We start from the raw sequence: 17,124 nt of genomic DNA on the forward strand, positions 1-17,124 counted from the left end.
CTCCCATGAACCATTGCTGAGGCTGAAATAGGTGTGAGCCAGGGATCCCGCTCAGGAGGGGTAAATGAGGCCCCTGAGCTGCCATGGGTGCACTAAGAGCACGAGAGCAGCTCAGGGTTCCTGTGCCAGCCCCAAGGGACCAGTTCCCTGGAAAGCTGGTCCCCCAGGCCTGGTCACACCTGACCATGAAGGTGACAGAAGGGGTTAAATGTTAGATGTTAAACCCAAGAGCCACCCTTTTGTCGTCCTGGGAAAATGATTTGAGGCAGGGACCTGTTGCTAACCATTAAATCTTCTCTCCTTGGGCAAAAGAGAGGCAGCATCAGACAGCACTGGGGGGAAGCAGGATGTGGCCAGCAGGTAGCCAAGAGAAGGGTGCAAGGTCCTGCATCCCCCTGAGCCCCTGCAGCAGAGATTTGGCTGAGCTCTCCTGCAGAGGAGCTTTTACAGGGATTAAAATGAAACCCAAAATGCATTTTCCCCTTTCCTTTGTGTTTTTATGGCATTTCTTGCAGCCCTGAGGGTACCCACAGCCCCGGGCCGGGCTGCCTCGGGGACAGGGGACAGCGTGGGGATGTCCTGCATCAGGCAGCTCCTGCTTAACTGCAGGCAGCAGGTTTGGAGGCAGCTTGAAACCTTTCTGGAAATAACCTTTCCAGGCCTCAGCCGCCGCAGGGCTGCTGTTGCAGGTGCCTGCAGTGCCAGGCTGGGTGGCAACCACCCGACAGCCCTAAATAGCTTGGGTTTGGGTGGCTGTGTCCCTGAGCACCCAGGGAAGGCAGGAGGGCAGTGCCTGGGCATGGGTGCTGCTGGTACCCAGCATGACAGAGACCAGCAGATGCTTTCAGGGGTGATGCCCAGCATCTTGGTGGCTCTGAGCCGGGGCACAAGGAGGTTTTGGAGCAGCTGCCCCCCTGGCAGGGCCTGAATTGGGCTCTAGCCCCTGCCAGGAGCTGCGGTCCCTCTGCCCGCAGCCCGGCTGCTGCAGAACATGGGCTGGTTTTGGAGTGGGCTGGGCATCCAGCCGGGGACAAGGGGACCCCAGGAGGGCCCCTGCCCGCCTTTCCCCCTGCCTTAGCTGGATCTCCCCCTTCTCCCCCCCAGTCTGGCTTGCTCTAAACCAGTGCTGCGGGATCAGCTGATGCTTTAATACTGGCCCTGGCAACAGCTGGAGGATGCTGCTGCCTGCGGGGGCTTTGCTGTGTGTCACCCCCCTTCTCCCTGTGACCGATGGGGACCCTGGGGCTGCCCTACACTGAGCGGGGAGCACCGGGCTGGCCAGTCCCCACTGGTTCAGTTAGCAAAGAGCTGGAATATACCGTAGGGGGATGAGTACAGCTGTAGCCGTTTGCGCTCCTCCAGCTCTTCCAGGGGCTGGGGGGGCTGGTGGGGCTGGTGCCGTTGTGCGGTGGGTTTCCTCTCCTTGGGAAGGAGCAGGGGGGGGAAGGACAGGGTGTGTGTGTGTTGTCCCCCGCCCTCCCCAGCGCCGGGTGCCGGGGGAGGCGGGCAGGGAGGGCTGCCCGTCCCCTTGTCGTTCCCCCGCCGTCCCCTCCCCGGGGCTGGCGGCCAGCCCCGAAGTTGCGGCGAGGCGGGAGGACGCGCGTCCTGTCCTTCCACCGCCCCGCAGCCAGCCCCGCCGGTGCCGGTACCGGGGCTGGGGGGGACGGACATGGCTGCCGGGGCCCAGCGGCCGCCGAGACACCTGCTGCCACCGGGCCCCCCCCCGTGCACACCCGCTCCGCTCCCTCCTTCCCTCGCTCCCGTCCCTGCCTCCAGCCGCCGCTGCAGAGCTGCCGCCGCCACCGCCGCCAAGGACGAGCCGGGACCGACGGCGGCCGCTGGACCCCCCCGGCAGCCGCGGCGGGGCCCGACCCTGCCCCCGGGGGCTGCCCCGGAGGAGGAGCGCGCTGGGAAGAGCCGAGCCCGCGGTGGGACGCGCAGCCCAGCCGGAGCCGCGGGGCATGTAGGCACCGAGCAGCGGCGGTCTCGTAAGTACCGGGCCCCCGACGGACTCTGTCGCCGCCCCGGCACCACCACCAGTAACTTTTAGGGATGGGGTGGAGGGGTTTGGGGGGCTTGTCCTGGCCGTTTCCCTCTCCCCCAGCATCTTCCTGCATCCCCATCCCCGCGAGCTCCCGCTCCCCGTCCGGGCAGGGGATGGGAATGAGCCTTAATTCTGGGCGCTGAACTGGGGGGTTTTTTGGGGGGTGGGAGGCAGGAAAAAGAGGGGACACCCCCCTGGATGCCACCAGGACTGTGTCCCCCCGCCACCTTGCGTAACCCAGCGGCAGGCAGGACACTTGGCGTTTATTTTTGGTTAATCCATATTCGACCTTTTTAAGCTGCGTTTCGGTGCGTGCGTGTGCGGGGCCCTCGCCCCAGCCCGCAGCCCCCAGCCCGCAACTGTTGCTGTCGGAGGCGCGGGCGAAGAAGAGGAGGGCAATGCTGGGTGGTGGCAGATGAAGGTTGAAAGGAGACGGTGCTTGCCGGGGGCTGCCAGCGCTTCTCCCTCCCGAGTCATCCCCCCTGCGTGGGGACAGGGATGGCGACGAGTTGGCTTTGGAGGGGTGGGGGGGTGTTGCTGCTTTTCCTCCTTTTGGGAGGCTCCATCGAGGTGTCCTTGCTCCACAGGGGTGTCCCCATAGGGACAATGACAAGCCCTGGCACAACCCTGTGTCCCTCCTGGTGCCCCCTGTCCTCCCCACACGGCTCCCATCACAATCGGCTTCGCTCCATCCATCGGCAGCAGTTCCCCCTCCTCTGGCGCAGGCTGCGCCTTCCCTGTGGCTTCAGGCTCAGAGGCTGTTTTTGGGGATAAGGTTTCTCTTTCTTGAACGGTATTTTGCATTTCAGGATGTTATTTCTCCCTTTCCTGAGGTCAAAATATCTGCATGAGCTCTGCCCCTCTCAGAGCACGGGAGGGATTGATGGATGGATGGACGGATGGATGGATGGAAATAGGAGGTTTAACATTAAGAGCAAACTTTCCCTGTTGCATTAAAATGTCATTTCAGAGGGTGGTAGGAGGTAAGGGCTCGATCAGTGCTTTAAGAAGGAGGTTTCTGTGAGTGATCCATCAGGTGAAGCTGTGCCTAGGAAAGGGGTTAAGCTGCTCAAAATTGCCTTGATGCAACAAAATCCAAGTGCCAAAGCCATGGAGTAGCTCTGTGGGTGTCCTCTGGTCCCTGGGGAGGCTGCTGGAAGATGGCATTGCCCAGGGCCACCTTCCTCCTGCTGCAGCCTGGCCACTGTCCCTTCCCCTGGCTGGAAAACCTCCCTTTTGGGAAGGCCTTTTCCCAAATTCCGCAGTGCTTGCTACAAGGGCTTGGATTTTGTTTAAAGTCTAGGGGGGCTGTCTTGTGCTGAGCCCAGGAGCTCTGGCAGTAGCACAGGGATGGGCTCGGTTCCTCCTCTGCCTTCACCACTTACCTGCAATTTGCCTTCTCTGTCCTTACCCCCCAAAACCCCACATTTCCCTGCACCCCTCTAGCTTGTTCTGGGAAAAATCCAGTCTGGAAGCACAGAGTTGGCTAGGCTGGAGGAGCCGTCTGCTCTTCACGTCCCAGATCCAGCCATTTTGGAGCAGCCCTGGCTCCAACCCGTGCAGGGAGCCCCTGCCAGCGGCGGGCTCACTGGTCCCAAACCCCTCCATCCTCCACTGGCTGCTGCAAACAGCTCAGTTCTGGCCGGTGGCATCGGATTCCTGGGAAAGATGGAAATCCATTCCCCTGGTTGTCCCAGCAATGGGATCCTTGAACGATGGGATATGCCCATGCCCACCTCCCCTCTGCCATCGCACTCCAGTTGTGAGGGATGGGGATGCTTTCCACCTGCGGCTTGGGCAGTGGGAAACCAGTTTGCTCAACCCTGACCCCAGTTGTAGCTGGGAGCAGAGCAGCCCCTTTGGTGGTAGCAGTTGGCACCTCAGGAGGGGTTGCTGGCCTGTGCTTGGGTTACTTGGTGCTAGAAGAGGCTCCCCAGCACAAGGAAGAGCTGGGTTGAAGAAGAGAAGGATGAGGGCATGGAATGGGTGAAGTGCCAGGGCTGGCACGAGCACACCCGATCAGGGCCCGGAGTATATTTAAACGTCCTTGAGGAGGGCTCAGACGGGCAGAGCTGCTGGGAGAGCAGCTCTGTTTGTTTTGGGTGGTGTGTTGCTCCCCTTCCTCTCTGCTCGGGTAGCTGATGCCGGATTCCCAATGAATTATTTATCACGGGACTAAAAATACTTGGGAATTCGCAACGAGGAGCAGGCGGCGCGGGCCGCCGTGCCACTGAGCTGGCCGTGCCGGAGTGTGGGACGCTGCCAGCATGGCATGACTCACACGCCACCCGCTCCGGCCAAGGGACATAGCTGTGGCCATCGCTGTGGCATCGTGGCTCCTGCGGCTTGGCCAGCTGTGGTATGGGGCAGTGAGGGGGATGCAGCAGGGCAGGGTGAACCCCCCTGGGTGCTGGGGGTGGATGGACCCCTGCTGAAACCCATGTGGTTGAATGAGATGCTGCCCGGTGAGCGTTGATGCCCGGTTGGGTGCCTGAGCCCTTGCAGTACCCATGGAGTGCAGGAGGGTGACATGGGGCTCGTGTCCCCTGTCTTTGCAGAGGTGACAGCTCTGGTGCTCAGATCTGCACCGAGCAGCTCGTGCAGGGTGCCCAGCCAGGCAGTCCTTGGGTTTATTTCCTGCATTTTCAGTCCAACATGCCAGCAGTGCTTTCACAGTGTGCTGAGGGGTTGTCCGTCACTGCAGCATGGAGGGGTGTTGAGATGCAGGTCCCCAGGGCATCCCAGACCCCGAAACCATCCGGAACATGGTGAGGGGCTCCTCTGGCTGCGCTGAGGATGTGTTAAGCAACAGCAGCTTCTAATTGCAAGTGACGTTTCTGAGCACCAGCTGGCATCTTGCTGCATGGATGTTGCTGGTGCCACCACAGAGGGCTGCTTGTCCCTGTCCTCACTGCTCAGCATGGCACTGGGGTGCTGACTCGGGACAACGGGGCTCGGAGGGGCTTAGGTGCCCCTGGCCACAGGTCTCACTGCGGGTTGGTTTTGCTGCTGGGCTCTGACAAGGGATGAGCTCCAGCACAGGGACGCGTTGCTGTGAGCAGGAATGTGTCACCCACCGCTGTGACTATCACCCCGCCTGCTGCTGGCACCCACAGTCAGTGGGGAATTAGGGATGTGGTGGGGGGGACATGACCAAACTCCCCCCCGAGCCTGTCTTTGCGGTGCAGCCAGCACAGACGCAGTGCGGTGGGTGTCCCAGCCGGGCAGGCACCAAGGGGAATGAAGGCAAGAAGGGGGGAAAGCAGTAGGATGGTGTCTAGAGGGGGAAACTTGGGAGATAAGGGGTCATGAGGGCAATTAGGTTGGGATTTGGGAAGCAGCAGCGAGGGGCTGGGGCAGGGTGATGGGCAGGGGACAGGGAGGCGACCGGCTGCTCCGGTGACTGTGTGGTTTGTAAAACCCCAACATGGGGGTTGCAGAACTGAACCCTCTCTCAAGGGCAAAGCCTTTAAATATTGAAGGTGGCTGTTAGCTGTGGAGAGAGGCACCAGGGAGCTGCCAGCTCCTCCTGTCACCTCTCGCTGCTGTCTCCATCCCTGGCTGAAGGGGCGATAAGGAGCATCATAGCAGTGGTGGCTTTTGGAGAGGGTGACGGCACTGGGAGGGGGACGGTGGTAGTGGGATGGGAATGGGGTGGTGGTGGTGGGTAGGGGGGGACTAGCTGGGAAGGGTTAGTAGTTGATGGGACTGGGAACAAGAGACACAGCACTGGGGTGTATGGTGGGTGGTGGGTACAACCCTGTGGTCATTCCTCCACCACATCCAGCCTCCAAAGGATGAGGGTCCCCCTTTTGCCCTGCTGCTGCCCTGGGTGCTGGGGAGGGCTGGGGTGAGCAAGGTGCTGGTGGGCAGCTGGATGTAAGGGGCTGTCTCCCATCCTGGCAGGGACGCGGTGGTGGACATGGGCAGAGTGCCGGCGCACGCTCTGCTACTGTCCATGGTGCTGGGCTGCTCGGCCGCCTTTTCTGACCTCCTGCTGCCGGGCCTCGAGGAGCCGGTGGTCAACGTGGCCGTGGTGTTTGGGGGCACGTCCTACCCCCTGCACATTCGCTCCCGCCTGAGTCCACAGAGCTTCCTGGACATGCCTTTGGAGATCCATCCCATCACCGTCATCGTCAACAACACCAACCCTAGCAGCCTCCTCACTCAGATCTGCAACATCCTCGCCAGCCACAAGATCCACGGCATCATCTTCGAGGACAACGTCGGCACAGAGGCTGTGGCCCAGATCCTTGACTTCATCTCCTCCCAGACCCAGGTCCCTGTCATCAGCATCAGCGGGGGGTCTGCTGTGGTCCTGACCCCAAAGGTGAGGCATCTGCTGCAGGTTTCTTGTGCTGTGTGGTGAAAGAAATGGATGATTAGAGAGGGGTAGATATGGGATGTGGGATGCATCGTTAGGGCTTACAGGCAGGAACAGGCAGTGGCTGCTGCAGCGTGGTGGGACATGGAGGAGACTTCAAAGAGGGGCCCTATTGATGGGACATAAGAGAGGACTTTGGTGCCCTGTGGAGGCACCTTCCCTGGTGCCCTGCTTCACGTCCCCTCCAGCTGTGCCCTCCATGGTTGTGGCACTGGGGCTGCCAGGGCAGCGGCAGGGTTGGCACTCCCTGTCCTTCTCCTTCCCCACGTCGCGGGGCTGGATCTGGCCCTGAACCGGCTGGGCCAGCAGCACGGAGAAGCCTTTCTCAGCTCTGGTGTCCATCTCAGGTGCACCACAGGCCCAAACAGGATTTTTGGCTTCTCTGCTCTCTGCTGGCATCAGACACTGTCACTGTCACCTGCCTGCTGGGAGGAGTTGGTGGCAGGGAGAGCCAGAGGGTGCTGGGCAGGCAGTGATGGGCTGCGGCAAGGCTCTAGTCCCTACCAGAGAGGAGATTTGGGTTATCTCCTCCTGGCTGCTCCCCTCACTCTGGGCACTGGAGGGGTCCCAGTGCTGGTTCCTTCTATGGAGGAATCTCCAGCTATTGGGCTGGAGATTCTGCTTCTCCTCAGGGCACTGGGTTCATGCTCTGCTTGTCCAGAGGTTTTGGGGTCTAAACCCCCTGCTTGCACTGCTGCTGCTCCTGGATCACCCAGAGCTTCAGCTCACTGTGGCTGGGTGGCAGTTGGGAGCAGTGCACTCAGGTGGGTGCAATGGACCCGGGTGGGTGCAGCAGGCTTGGGTAGGTGCAATGGATTGAGGTGGGTGCAATGGATTGAGGTGGGTGCAGCAGGCTTGGGTGGGTGTGATGGATTGATTTGGGTGCAATGGACACAGGTGAAACCCCAAGCAACTGAAAACTAGCCATGGCTTTGCTGTGATCTGGGTGCTTTTCTGCAGCTTTCATGCAGATGTTGGGTATTTTGGGGTCAGTGAAGGGACCTGTCTGAAGGTCCCCAGCGTCTCCTACTCCCATCTGGGGCTCACCCCTCTGGTGGGACCACCAGCCTCATTGGGAAAGCTACTTCTCTGGAGGTGGGGGGGGTCCGAGTGGTGGAACCCCGCTGCCTGCACGCGACCTTCTGCAAATGCCGCTCACTGAATCATTTAAGACAGAATCAGATCAATTAAGATTTGCTAATGAGAGGCCAGATGGTGGGGGAGGTGGGGCGGGAGGGAAGGAGCCTTACAGGCTCTGGTAGCAAGTAGTGAGTTGGAGCTATGATGGGATTTACACTCCTGGCAGAGGATTTGCCCCCCTCCGTCCACTGGTTTAAGGAGAAATTAGTGGTGTCCTTTGGAGGATGGATGAGTTTTTAGTTGTCAGACTGGGAGATGGAGGAGATGTCACAGGGCTTGACCCTTTGCATGGGATAAGGTTCCTTGGATCAATCCCATTTTGGGTGTCTCCAGCCCATGGACCATGCCAGTTCATGGCTCCCTCAAACCCTTCATGATGGCAAATTCAAGATAGCTTGCATAGGTGCAAATGGGCCTGGACCATGGTCCATGGACCTGGACCATGGAGCAGCCCCTGACCTCTTCTCCTCCTGCAGGAGCCCGGCTCAGCATTCCTGCAGTTGGGTGTCTCCATCGAGCAGCAAATCCAGGTGATCTTTAAGGTGTTGGAGGAATACGACTGGGGCTCCTTTGCTGTCATCACCAGCCTCTACCCGGGCTACAACATCTTCCTGGAAGTCATCCGCTCCTTCACGGACGCCAGTTACTTCGGCTGGGAGCTGCAGGAGGTGCTCACCTTTGAGATGAGCCAGGAGCGGAGCAGCTCCAGGACGCAGCGGCTCCTGCGGCAGGTCGATGCCCAGATCCTCATTGTCTACTGCTCACGAGAGGAGGCCGAGTACCTCTTCACCATGGCGGAACAAGCCGGCCTCGTGGGGCCAGGCTACATCTGGATTGTGCCCAGCCTGGCAGTGGGCAGCATGGAGGTGCCACCCTCCTCCTTCCCCGTTGGCCTCATCAGTGTGGTGACGGAGAGCTGGAAGCTGAGCCTGCGGCAGAAGGTGCGGGATGGGGTGGCCATCATTGCCATGGGGGCAGCCAGCTTCTTCCGGGCCCATGGCTACCTCCCGGCGGTGGGACGGGACTGCCGGGCTCCTGCTGGGACCATGGCCACCAACACCAGCTTCTACCAGTAAGGCTTGGGGATCCACTGGGATGGGTGGGAAATGGGGGAATGGGGAAATGGAGGGGGAAGGAGAAGAGTAGGAGGGAGGATGGAGCTGGTGGGCAGCAGGGATGATGCTCACTGTGGGCTGTAGCTGGTGGTCCACATCTCTTGGATGGGCTTCCCCTGAGCAGCCCTTGCTTTTTCCCATGCTTCTCTGTCCCCTGGGACCTATGGGGATCTTGGGGGGTGGTTCACAGCTCTGCTCTGCAGTGCAGATGTGGCACCTTGGGGCTTCTGTGGCAATCTGTGCAACCTCAACCCTGCAGTGGTCCATCCTTGGTGCCTCCTTGCTGGCAGGGTTTTCTCCAGCTCCCTGCTGCCCCTCTCATAAGGGCTAAACCTGGTCCCCAGCTCTCAGCCCCATGTCTCTAGGTGGGACCCGTGGTGCTGGAGGAGGAGGAAGAGGAGGGCTGTATGGGGCTGGGCTGCACAGTCAGGGGCTTATGGGTGCTGTGTCCCACCAGGCACCTCCTCAACGTGACTTGGGAGCACAGGGACTTCTCCTTCAATGAAGGCGGTTACCTGGTCAGGCCCACCATGGTGGTGATCTCGCTCAACCAGCATCGGCTCTGGGAGATGGTAGGACCCCGGCACCCTGCATGGGCACACCAGGGAGGGTGGCTGGGCAGGGTGAGCCTGGGGCCATGCACAGGCTGGGATCCTACCATGGGACAGGCAAAACCCATGTCTGGTACCCATGGTGGCATGTTGGGGCTTTGTGGCACCAAAGCTCTGTCAAGAACTGGGGTTTTTCCCCTGCAATTTGGCTGGAACATTCCAGAAGAGGCAAAAATGCCTTTGCCCATCTCTGGAGAGCGGCAGCCAAACACGTCGACCTGAAACAAGCCGTGCAGAGAGGGGTTTTTTTCCCAGTTTAAAAGTATTTTGGGTGAAGATTGGCCACGTTTGTGCTCACCCAAGCCTGGTGCTTGGGACCCAGGAGGAAACACCTTGCCCCATGGTCAGTGGTTGTGTGTGGAGAGGGATGCTGAGATGGGTCTCACCATGGTGTTCAAAAACCATGTAGATGAGGCCCTTAGTGACGTGGTTTAGTGGTGGGCTTGGTCTGGGGAATGTTGGACTTGATGATCTTAAAGGTCTTTTCCAACCTGGTTGATTCTATGGCTGAGCCTAATGGTGCTCCAGGAGAAATGAGCCCCAAAGGCATGGGGAGGATGGACATGGGACCCCGTGTGACCCCCAGAGCCCCTCACCAGAGTGATGTGAACTCTCCCAGGTGGGCAAGTGGGAGAAAGGCATCATCCACATGAAGTACCCGGTATGGCCTCGCTACGGCTCCTTCCTGCAGCCCGTGGTTGATAACCGCCACCTCACGGTGGCCACGCTGGAGGAGAGACCCTTTGTCATAGTGGAGAACACGGACCCCAACACCGGGGTCTGCGTGCGCAACACCGTGCCCTGCCGCAAGCAGACCAACTCCTCCCAGAGGTGAGCAGCGAGGATGGAGCTCAGCTCTTTTGGCCACCGCTCCCCATGGTGTCCGTGGGGGCGCTGAGCTTCTTTGGTTGGTCCGACCCCTTTCTCCTGGTGTGGTTTCAGTGGTGATGGCCTTGTGGATCCCTACACCAAGCTGTGCTGCAAGGGCTTCTGCATTGACATCCTGAAGAAGCTGGCCAAGACGGTGAAGTTCTCCTATGACCTCTATCTAGTGACCAACGGCAAACACGGCAAGATCGTCCGTGGGGTCTGGAACGGCATGATTGGGGAGGTAGGGGTGGGCATAGCTTGGAACCCACCTTTGGCCTCTCTGGGGGGCACCATTCTCTTGGGGTTTGCCCTCACCTTGGGCTTTCCTGATGGAGATGGGGTTAAGGGTGTCTGCGGTGTGGGACTCTGGGCTTGGCATGAGCTTATGGGCAAGGCTTTGTGGGAAAGAATGGGGATGGAGTCAACTAAACATTTACGTTGTGTTTGTGTCACTGGTCATTTCAGAAGCTAAAACATATTGTTTTGAAAGACAAAAGTTAAGGTTGGCAATGCTGGAGATGAGGCAATGCCTGGTGAGAGGTGGTCTGGGCCCCTCTGCCTGTCCCTCTGCCCATCCCAAGACCCTCTGCCCCTTCTCCAGGTGTACTACAAGCGCGCGGACATGGCCATTGGCTCCCTCACCATCAACGAGGAGCGCTCCGAGATTGTGGACTTCTCCGTGCCCTTCGTGGAGACGGGCATCAGTGTCATGGTGGCCAGGAGCAACGGCACCGTCTCCCCCTCTGCCTTCCTGGGTGAGCTCCATGTCCCTCTATCTGTCTGTTCCTCTGTCTCTCTCTCTGTCTCTCTATCTGCAGGTTCATCCCACGCTTCTGACAAATGCAATTTAGAAATATTGCTTGGTTTTAATAACTTTTAAGTAAAAAAAGCCTAAATCAGAAGGAAAGGGGATTATGCTGCAGTCTTTGGGGTTTCCTCCTCCCCTTGCCTGAATAATCCTTTTATTACAGAGGCCAGGATGGGTGGTTTCCTCCCCTTCATTACTTGTGCACTGGAGGGAGGATGAGGACGTAGGTGAGACAAGGAGGGGATTTGCCACCTCTGAGCTCTGCTCTGGGGACCCCTTTTCTGCCGCCATCACCAGAGCCTGTGGTTAAGGTGGGGGTAGGAAACCAGAGCTAAAAGTTTTATTAAATGAGCTTTAAAAGAGCAAAGCTGCAGCCTGGGAAGGGAGGAGACTGGCCAAGGTCACCACGAAACCCAGCCTGAGCGCTCGGGCATGGCTTGAGGCTCTTGGCAAGGGCACGGTGGTGGCATCCAAGCTTAGCCAGAGCCAAGCTTCCGCATGGGGAGGATGTGAGTGCCAGGGATGCTATGGGGTGTGGGACACATCTTCCCCCTCTTGTCCCCCCGACGCCGTGGGGCCCAGCTTTCCCCTTGAAGCAGGGGTCACCTTCACACAGGGGACACACGGAGCATCCCGCCCTGGGTCGGTAGGGCTGGGGCCTGTGCTTCCCGTGCTAATGAGCTGCATCCCCATCAGGGGAGGCCTCTCCTCCCTGACAGCGAAGGACACGCTGACAAATGGACCTCGGTGGCTGCATGTTGAGGGCTCGGCTGCATCCCCAGAGCTCCTGCTGCCCTGTCCCAGCTCATCCCGGGCAGGCAGGGACCTGCTGCCCACCCTCAGCTCCTGCAGGGCTGGTCCCATATGGTCCTGTGGCTAGAGCTGTCATAGGGGACAAGCCATAATCCCGTGGGAAACCCTCCCTGGGATGAGCCTGGAGATGGGCAGCATCTCATTAGCACCTCCCCACTGATGAAAGCCCGATTTTGTTTATGCAGGGAAGCATGGCTTCATCCCCCCTTCTCACAGCATCCCACTTCCTTCCTGATTGCCTATGGATCTGCTCAGACACAGTGCTGGGAGGGACAATATTTGGGATCCCCCATCCTCTGGGGGTCCCCAGGGTGCTGTGGGGTGTCCCGTGGGGCTGATGGAGTCCTGCTTGCTTTGCAGAGCCTTACAGCCCGGCCGTGTGGGTCATGATGTTCGTGATGTGCCTCACTGTGGTGGCCGTCACCGTCTTTGTGTTCGAGTATTTCAGCCCCGTTGGCTACAACCAGAACCTCACCAGTGGCAAGAGTGAGTTGGGAGAGGTGGGAGCTGGGCACAGGGGACACATTCCCAGCCAGGATGACTGCAGTCCCCTTGTCCCCTTGTCCTTGCAGGGCCTGGAGGTCCCTCTTTCACCATCGGCAAGTCAGTGTGGCTACTGTGGGCTCTGGTCTTCAACAACTCTGTGCCCATCGAGAACCCCAAGGGCACCACCAGCAAGATCATGGTGCTCGTCTGGGCCTTCTTCGCTGTCATCTTCCTTGCCAGCTACACCGCCAACCTGGCTGCCTTCATGATCCAGGAGCAGTACATCGACACTGTGTCGGGGCTGAGTGACAGGAAGGTGGGGCTGGAATTAGGGTGCAATCTCTACAAAATAATAAGGTTTTTGGGATGGAATGAACTTGGGGGGGGGCTGCACATCACTGCCAGCATGGGTGTGTGGATGGCTGTGGGGAAGGGGGACATGGCAGGGACACGGACACTGTGTGATGCTGCTCCCTGGGGCTCCCCATTGCAGTTTCAGAAGCCACAGGAGCAGTACCCCCCTTTCCGCTTCGGCACCGTCCCCAACGGCAGCACTGAGAGGAACATCCGCAGCAACTACCCCGACATGCACACCCACATGGTGAAGTACAACCAGCGCTCCGTGGAGGATGCCCTCACCAGCCTCAAAATGGGGTATGGCTCCCCCAAACGGGGTATGGCTCCCAGAGCTGGAATACAGCTCCTCCACATGGAATACAGGATCCCCAAATGAACTAGGGCTCCTTGGGATGGGGTATGGTACTCCCAGATGGCGTAAGGCTTCCTCAACTGAGGTACAGCCCCCCACAAGTGAGATATGGGCTCCCCAGGATGGGTACAGCTCTTCCAGAGTGGGTTATGGTTCTGTGCAGCTTCCCTGCATGGGGTATGGGCCCCCCCAAACAGGGTACAACCCCTTGCAGATGGGGTACAGCTTCATACAGCTCCCCTCACATGGGATACAGCCCCTCCGTTGGGTACTTCCCTCCCCAAGTGGAGTTACAGCTCTCCAAGATGGGGCAGAGACCCCCAAAGAGGACACAACCCCTTCCAGATGCGCTATAGCTATCCAAACGGGGTAGAGCTCCCCCAAAAGAGCTACAGTCCCCCCCAAGGTCTTCCAGCCTCACCCTCCCTCCCTTTGGTGGTGCAGGAAACTGGATGCCTTCATCTACGACGCGGCGGTGCTCAACTACATGGCGGGCAAGGATGAGGGCTGCAAGCTGGTGACCATCGGCAGCGGGAAGGTGTTTGCCACCACGGGCTACGGCATCGCCCTGCAGAAGGACTCCCGTTGGAAACGGGCCATCGACCTGGCCCTGCTCCAGTTCCTGGGAGATGGTGGGTACCCAGGAGAGATGCTCATTAGCCCTGTCCCCATCATCACCCCAAATTAACCCAGGGACGAGGGCTTTGGTCCCAAGACCCGGTGTAGCTTCCACAGCTCCTTGCAGGATGCTACCAAATGGGTTCTCCACCAGCTCCTTTCAGGGGATATTGAACCCAGCAGCATCTCTCCAGCTGGGTGCTGACGGGGGGGTCATTCCCTCTGGAGTCCCTCCTCTTCCTGTAAAATCCTGGAGATGGCCACGCACAAAAGCAGAGGGTCAGGAGGAGAAGCCTGGGGAGGATAGTGAGCATGGCTGGCTGGCACATGGGTATGGGACAGAGATAGGACATAGGCCTGGAGGAGGATGAGTGACTGGTGGGATGCTCAGGCCAAGGGCAGCAGCAAGGACTGGGTGATAATCGCCCCAGGGATGGCTTTCTCCTTCTCCAGCCATGGTGGGGTGAGGATGGGCAGGGGCTGTGCTTGGGGAGATGATGCCCAAGGGTGGATGTTTTCATCTCTCCCATCACTGTGCATGGCCCCAGGTGAGACCCAGAAGCTGGAGACAGTTTGGCTGTCAGGGATTTGCCAGAATGAGAAGAACGAGGTGATGAGCAGCAAGCTGGACATCGACAACATGGCGGGGGTATTCTACATGCTGCTGGTGGCCATGGGGCTGAGCCTGCTGGTCTTCGCCTGGGAGCACCTCGTCTACTGGAAGCTGCGTCACTCCGTCCCCAAGTCTCACAAGCTTGACTTCCTCCTGGCCATCAGCAGGGTGAGTGATGCTGATGGAGGGTCTTGAGGGGCCCAAATGTCCTCTCATGGTGCCATGGGGATGAGCATCATCCCTTTGACTTGCATGGGAGGGACTGGAGATGTTTGTGCTGATGTGAGCTCTTGGTTGGGGAGAAAAGGTAGGGTTTGGTGGAAAGGCTTAGCCCTGGGAATGACCCCACATCCATATCAGCATCCCGGGGGAAAGGAGTGCTGGAGGATGGTGTCACCTACCCTGGCAGTGCTGGGGATGCTGAGGAGGGGACATTGGTGCCATTAAGACATCTCGGCACCATCATCTCAGCTCAGCAGGGTGGGTTCATGACCCTGATGATGTTGAGGGGGCCCTGTTCTCTCCATAGGGCATCTACAGCTGCTTCAATGGGGTGCAGTCCTTGGTGAGCCCCAGGCGGGCGCCCACACCCGATGTCACTGCCAGCTCGGCCCAGGCCAACGTGCTGAAGATGCTGCAGGCGGCCAAGGAGATGGTGTCGACGGCCAGCGTGGGCAGCTCGCTGGAGCACGCCACCCGCACCATCGAGGACTGGAGCAGCCGCAGCGAGCGCCTCCAGACCACCTTCTCCCTGAGGACACCCCAGCTCGTGGTGCAGAACAGCACCGGCGCACACCGGGCCCCCTCCTCTGGTCCAGCCGCCCCTGAAAGGCTAGAGAGAGCCTATGCACCCGTGGGTGCTCCCCTGGGGCTGCCGCTGCCCCAGCCCATCCCCGTGGACTCCCGGTTGCCCAGGGAGGACAAGTGGAGAGGGACGAACAAGCACGTCCCCCGCCTCCTGCACCCCCTGAAGTTTCGGGGGGGCTGTGCAGGGGATGGAACCCTCCCGGGTATCCCCCACGTCCCGGTCAAGACGTCCCCAGGGGAGGATTTTGGGGAGCAAGTGTTGGTGGGGAACCATATCGGGGCTCCCCTCCCGCCCCCTACATCCCCCAGAGACCTCCCACCACCGGACATCTACAGGGAGCACAAGCGGCCGTCGGGGCTGGGGGACCGGCTGCAGAACCCACCCCGGCTCCAGGGGGATGTGGGACACGGGGGCTCAGGGACGGTGCCCTGGCTGCTCTCAGCAGCAGAGAAGAGGCAGGAGGTGGGCAGCCCCTTCCTGCCGCCGTCCTGCCCTCATGGAGCCTTCCCCAAAGCCACCAGGACTTGCAGAGCCAGGGGCGAGCCGGAGGCTGCAGCGACGGAGCGGGACAAGCCGAACCGCCGTGCGGGCGGGGAGCGGGGTGGGAAGCGGTGTCCGGGGGCGCTGCGCCGCTGCGGTGCTGCTCACACCTCCCCATGCACCGACATCCCCGACCTCTTCCCCGAAGCCGAATCCGGCTACACCTGTGGCTCCCGTTGTGCGCAGCCCTCGGGTCGGCTCCCACCGCGTTCCCCCGCCGCCAGGCTGCCGTCGTACCGGGAAGCCTGCCGGCAACCCCCCCGTGCCACCGGCACCGCGCCGTACGCCTGCATGAACTCCTACCCCAACCTGTACCCGGGGCACCGCTCGCGGGGGTCCCCCCCGCCCTGTGAGCACCCCAGGGTGCCGGCGGGCTGCGGACGGGGGTCTGGGCGCTGGGACGGTGGGTGCAGAGACTGCGGGAGGCGCGGGGGGGAACCGGCCTTGCTGCGGGCAGCGGGGACCGAGCGGAGGGATCCGCTGTCCCGCGGGGTGACGAGTCCCTGCGCCGGCGGGTCCTGGCGGCGGGTCTCCAGCCTGGAGTCGGAGGTGTGATGGGGAGACAGGGGGGTGTCCGCACCCCTCTGCCTGCCCTGTGCCCGGGTGTCCCCATGGGCCAGCCAGCGGCTCCCGGCCGGGCTCCAGCCTCCCGGGATCCTGCAGTGTCGGCAGTGGGATGCTCCAAGCGGCTCGGCGGGTCCCGTGCGCTTTGAGGGGCGGGGGGGGTCAGAAGAGGCTGGCAGGGGCTGGCACACGCTGGCTTGGGCTCTTCCCGCAGGCAGGGCTGGCATCGGGGACACCAAACTCATTGCCACCGTGTTGCCGTCATTTGGGTTCATTCAAAGGACTTGAAACACCACTTCCAGGTCATTAAAGAGACATTTTCAACCAGCTAAGGACCTTTTTTCCATCCTCCAGTAGTCATAGAATCACAGAACGGTTTGGGTTGGAAATGACCTTAACATCGTCCAGTTCCAACCCCCTGCCATGGACAGGGACACCTCACACTAGACCATGGCACCCCAGGCTCTGTCGCCAGGGCTGCCCTTGGCTTTACCCCCTGTCAGTGGGATGCTTGTGGTCCTGTGCACCCCTCCCTGCTCATGGCCCTTTACTGCTGAGCTCTGGCATAGGCTCATCACACTGGTGGCAACCAGGCACAGGGAAACAGCACCTGCCCTGAGGGAGCCATCAGCATGTGCCGAGGCTGGAGCCGAGCACTGCACCCTGCTCGGGTTTTAGGGTGCTGGGCAGAGATGGCTGTGAGCTCGGGTCAGCGAGTGATGCTCCTATGGCTGCAAACCAGCAGCCTGGCAATAGTGTGTGGAGGGAGAATGAGGAAGGGAAAACAATTCCTCCCACCTTCCCAGGGCTGATGGAGCCATAAATCAGGCGCAATGGATGAGCTGGGGTTAATTCTTCTCTTGATGTACATGTCTGAAACTGCCCTTTCCCTGCTGGGCTTAGGGAAGCGGGAGCCGAGGCTTTGCTCAGCAGTACCAGCCCCATCCCAGGGCAGTGCTGGGATGATGCAAAGCTACCCATGGAGATGCCAACTCTCATCC

General features: G+C 60.2%; 1 protein-coding gene across 1 annotated transcript; it reads left to right on the forward strand.

Moving 5' to 3' along the window:
- Nucleotides 1–1,916: 1,916 nt before the first annotated feature.
- GRIN2C (glutamate ionotropic receptor NMDA type subunit 2C) lies at nucleotides 1,917–16,122 on the forward strand. Its single transcript, XM_030506166.1, has 13 exons — nucleotides 1,917–1,988; nucleotides 5,951–6,374; nucleotides 8,045–8,640; nucleotides 9,141–9,255; nucleotides 9,914–10,125; nucleotides 10,237–10,405; nucleotides 10,766–10,919; nucleotides 12,146–12,271; nucleotides 12,358–12,587; nucleotides 12,765–12,925; nucleotides 13,425–13,612; nucleotides 14,147–14,379; nucleotides 14,741–16,122. Exons 2-13 carry the CDS (start codon nucleotides 5,967–5,969, stop codon nucleotides 16,112–16,114), a joined length of 3,966 nt encoding a protein of 1,321 aa, XP_030362026.1. The 5' UTR covers nucleotides 1,917–1,988; nucleotides 5,951–5,966; the 3' UTR covers nucleotides 16,115–16,122.
- The last annotated feature ends 1,002 nt before the right edge of the window (nucleotides 16,123–17,124 follow it).

Source organism: Strigops habroptila, chromosome 14 (assembly GCF_004027225.2).
Source record: "Strigops habroptila isolate Jane chromosome 14, bStrHab1.2.pri, whole genome shotgun sequence".
Lineage (NCBI taxonomy): Eukaryota > Metazoa > Chordata > Aves > Psittaciformes > Psittacidae > Strigops > Strigops habroptila.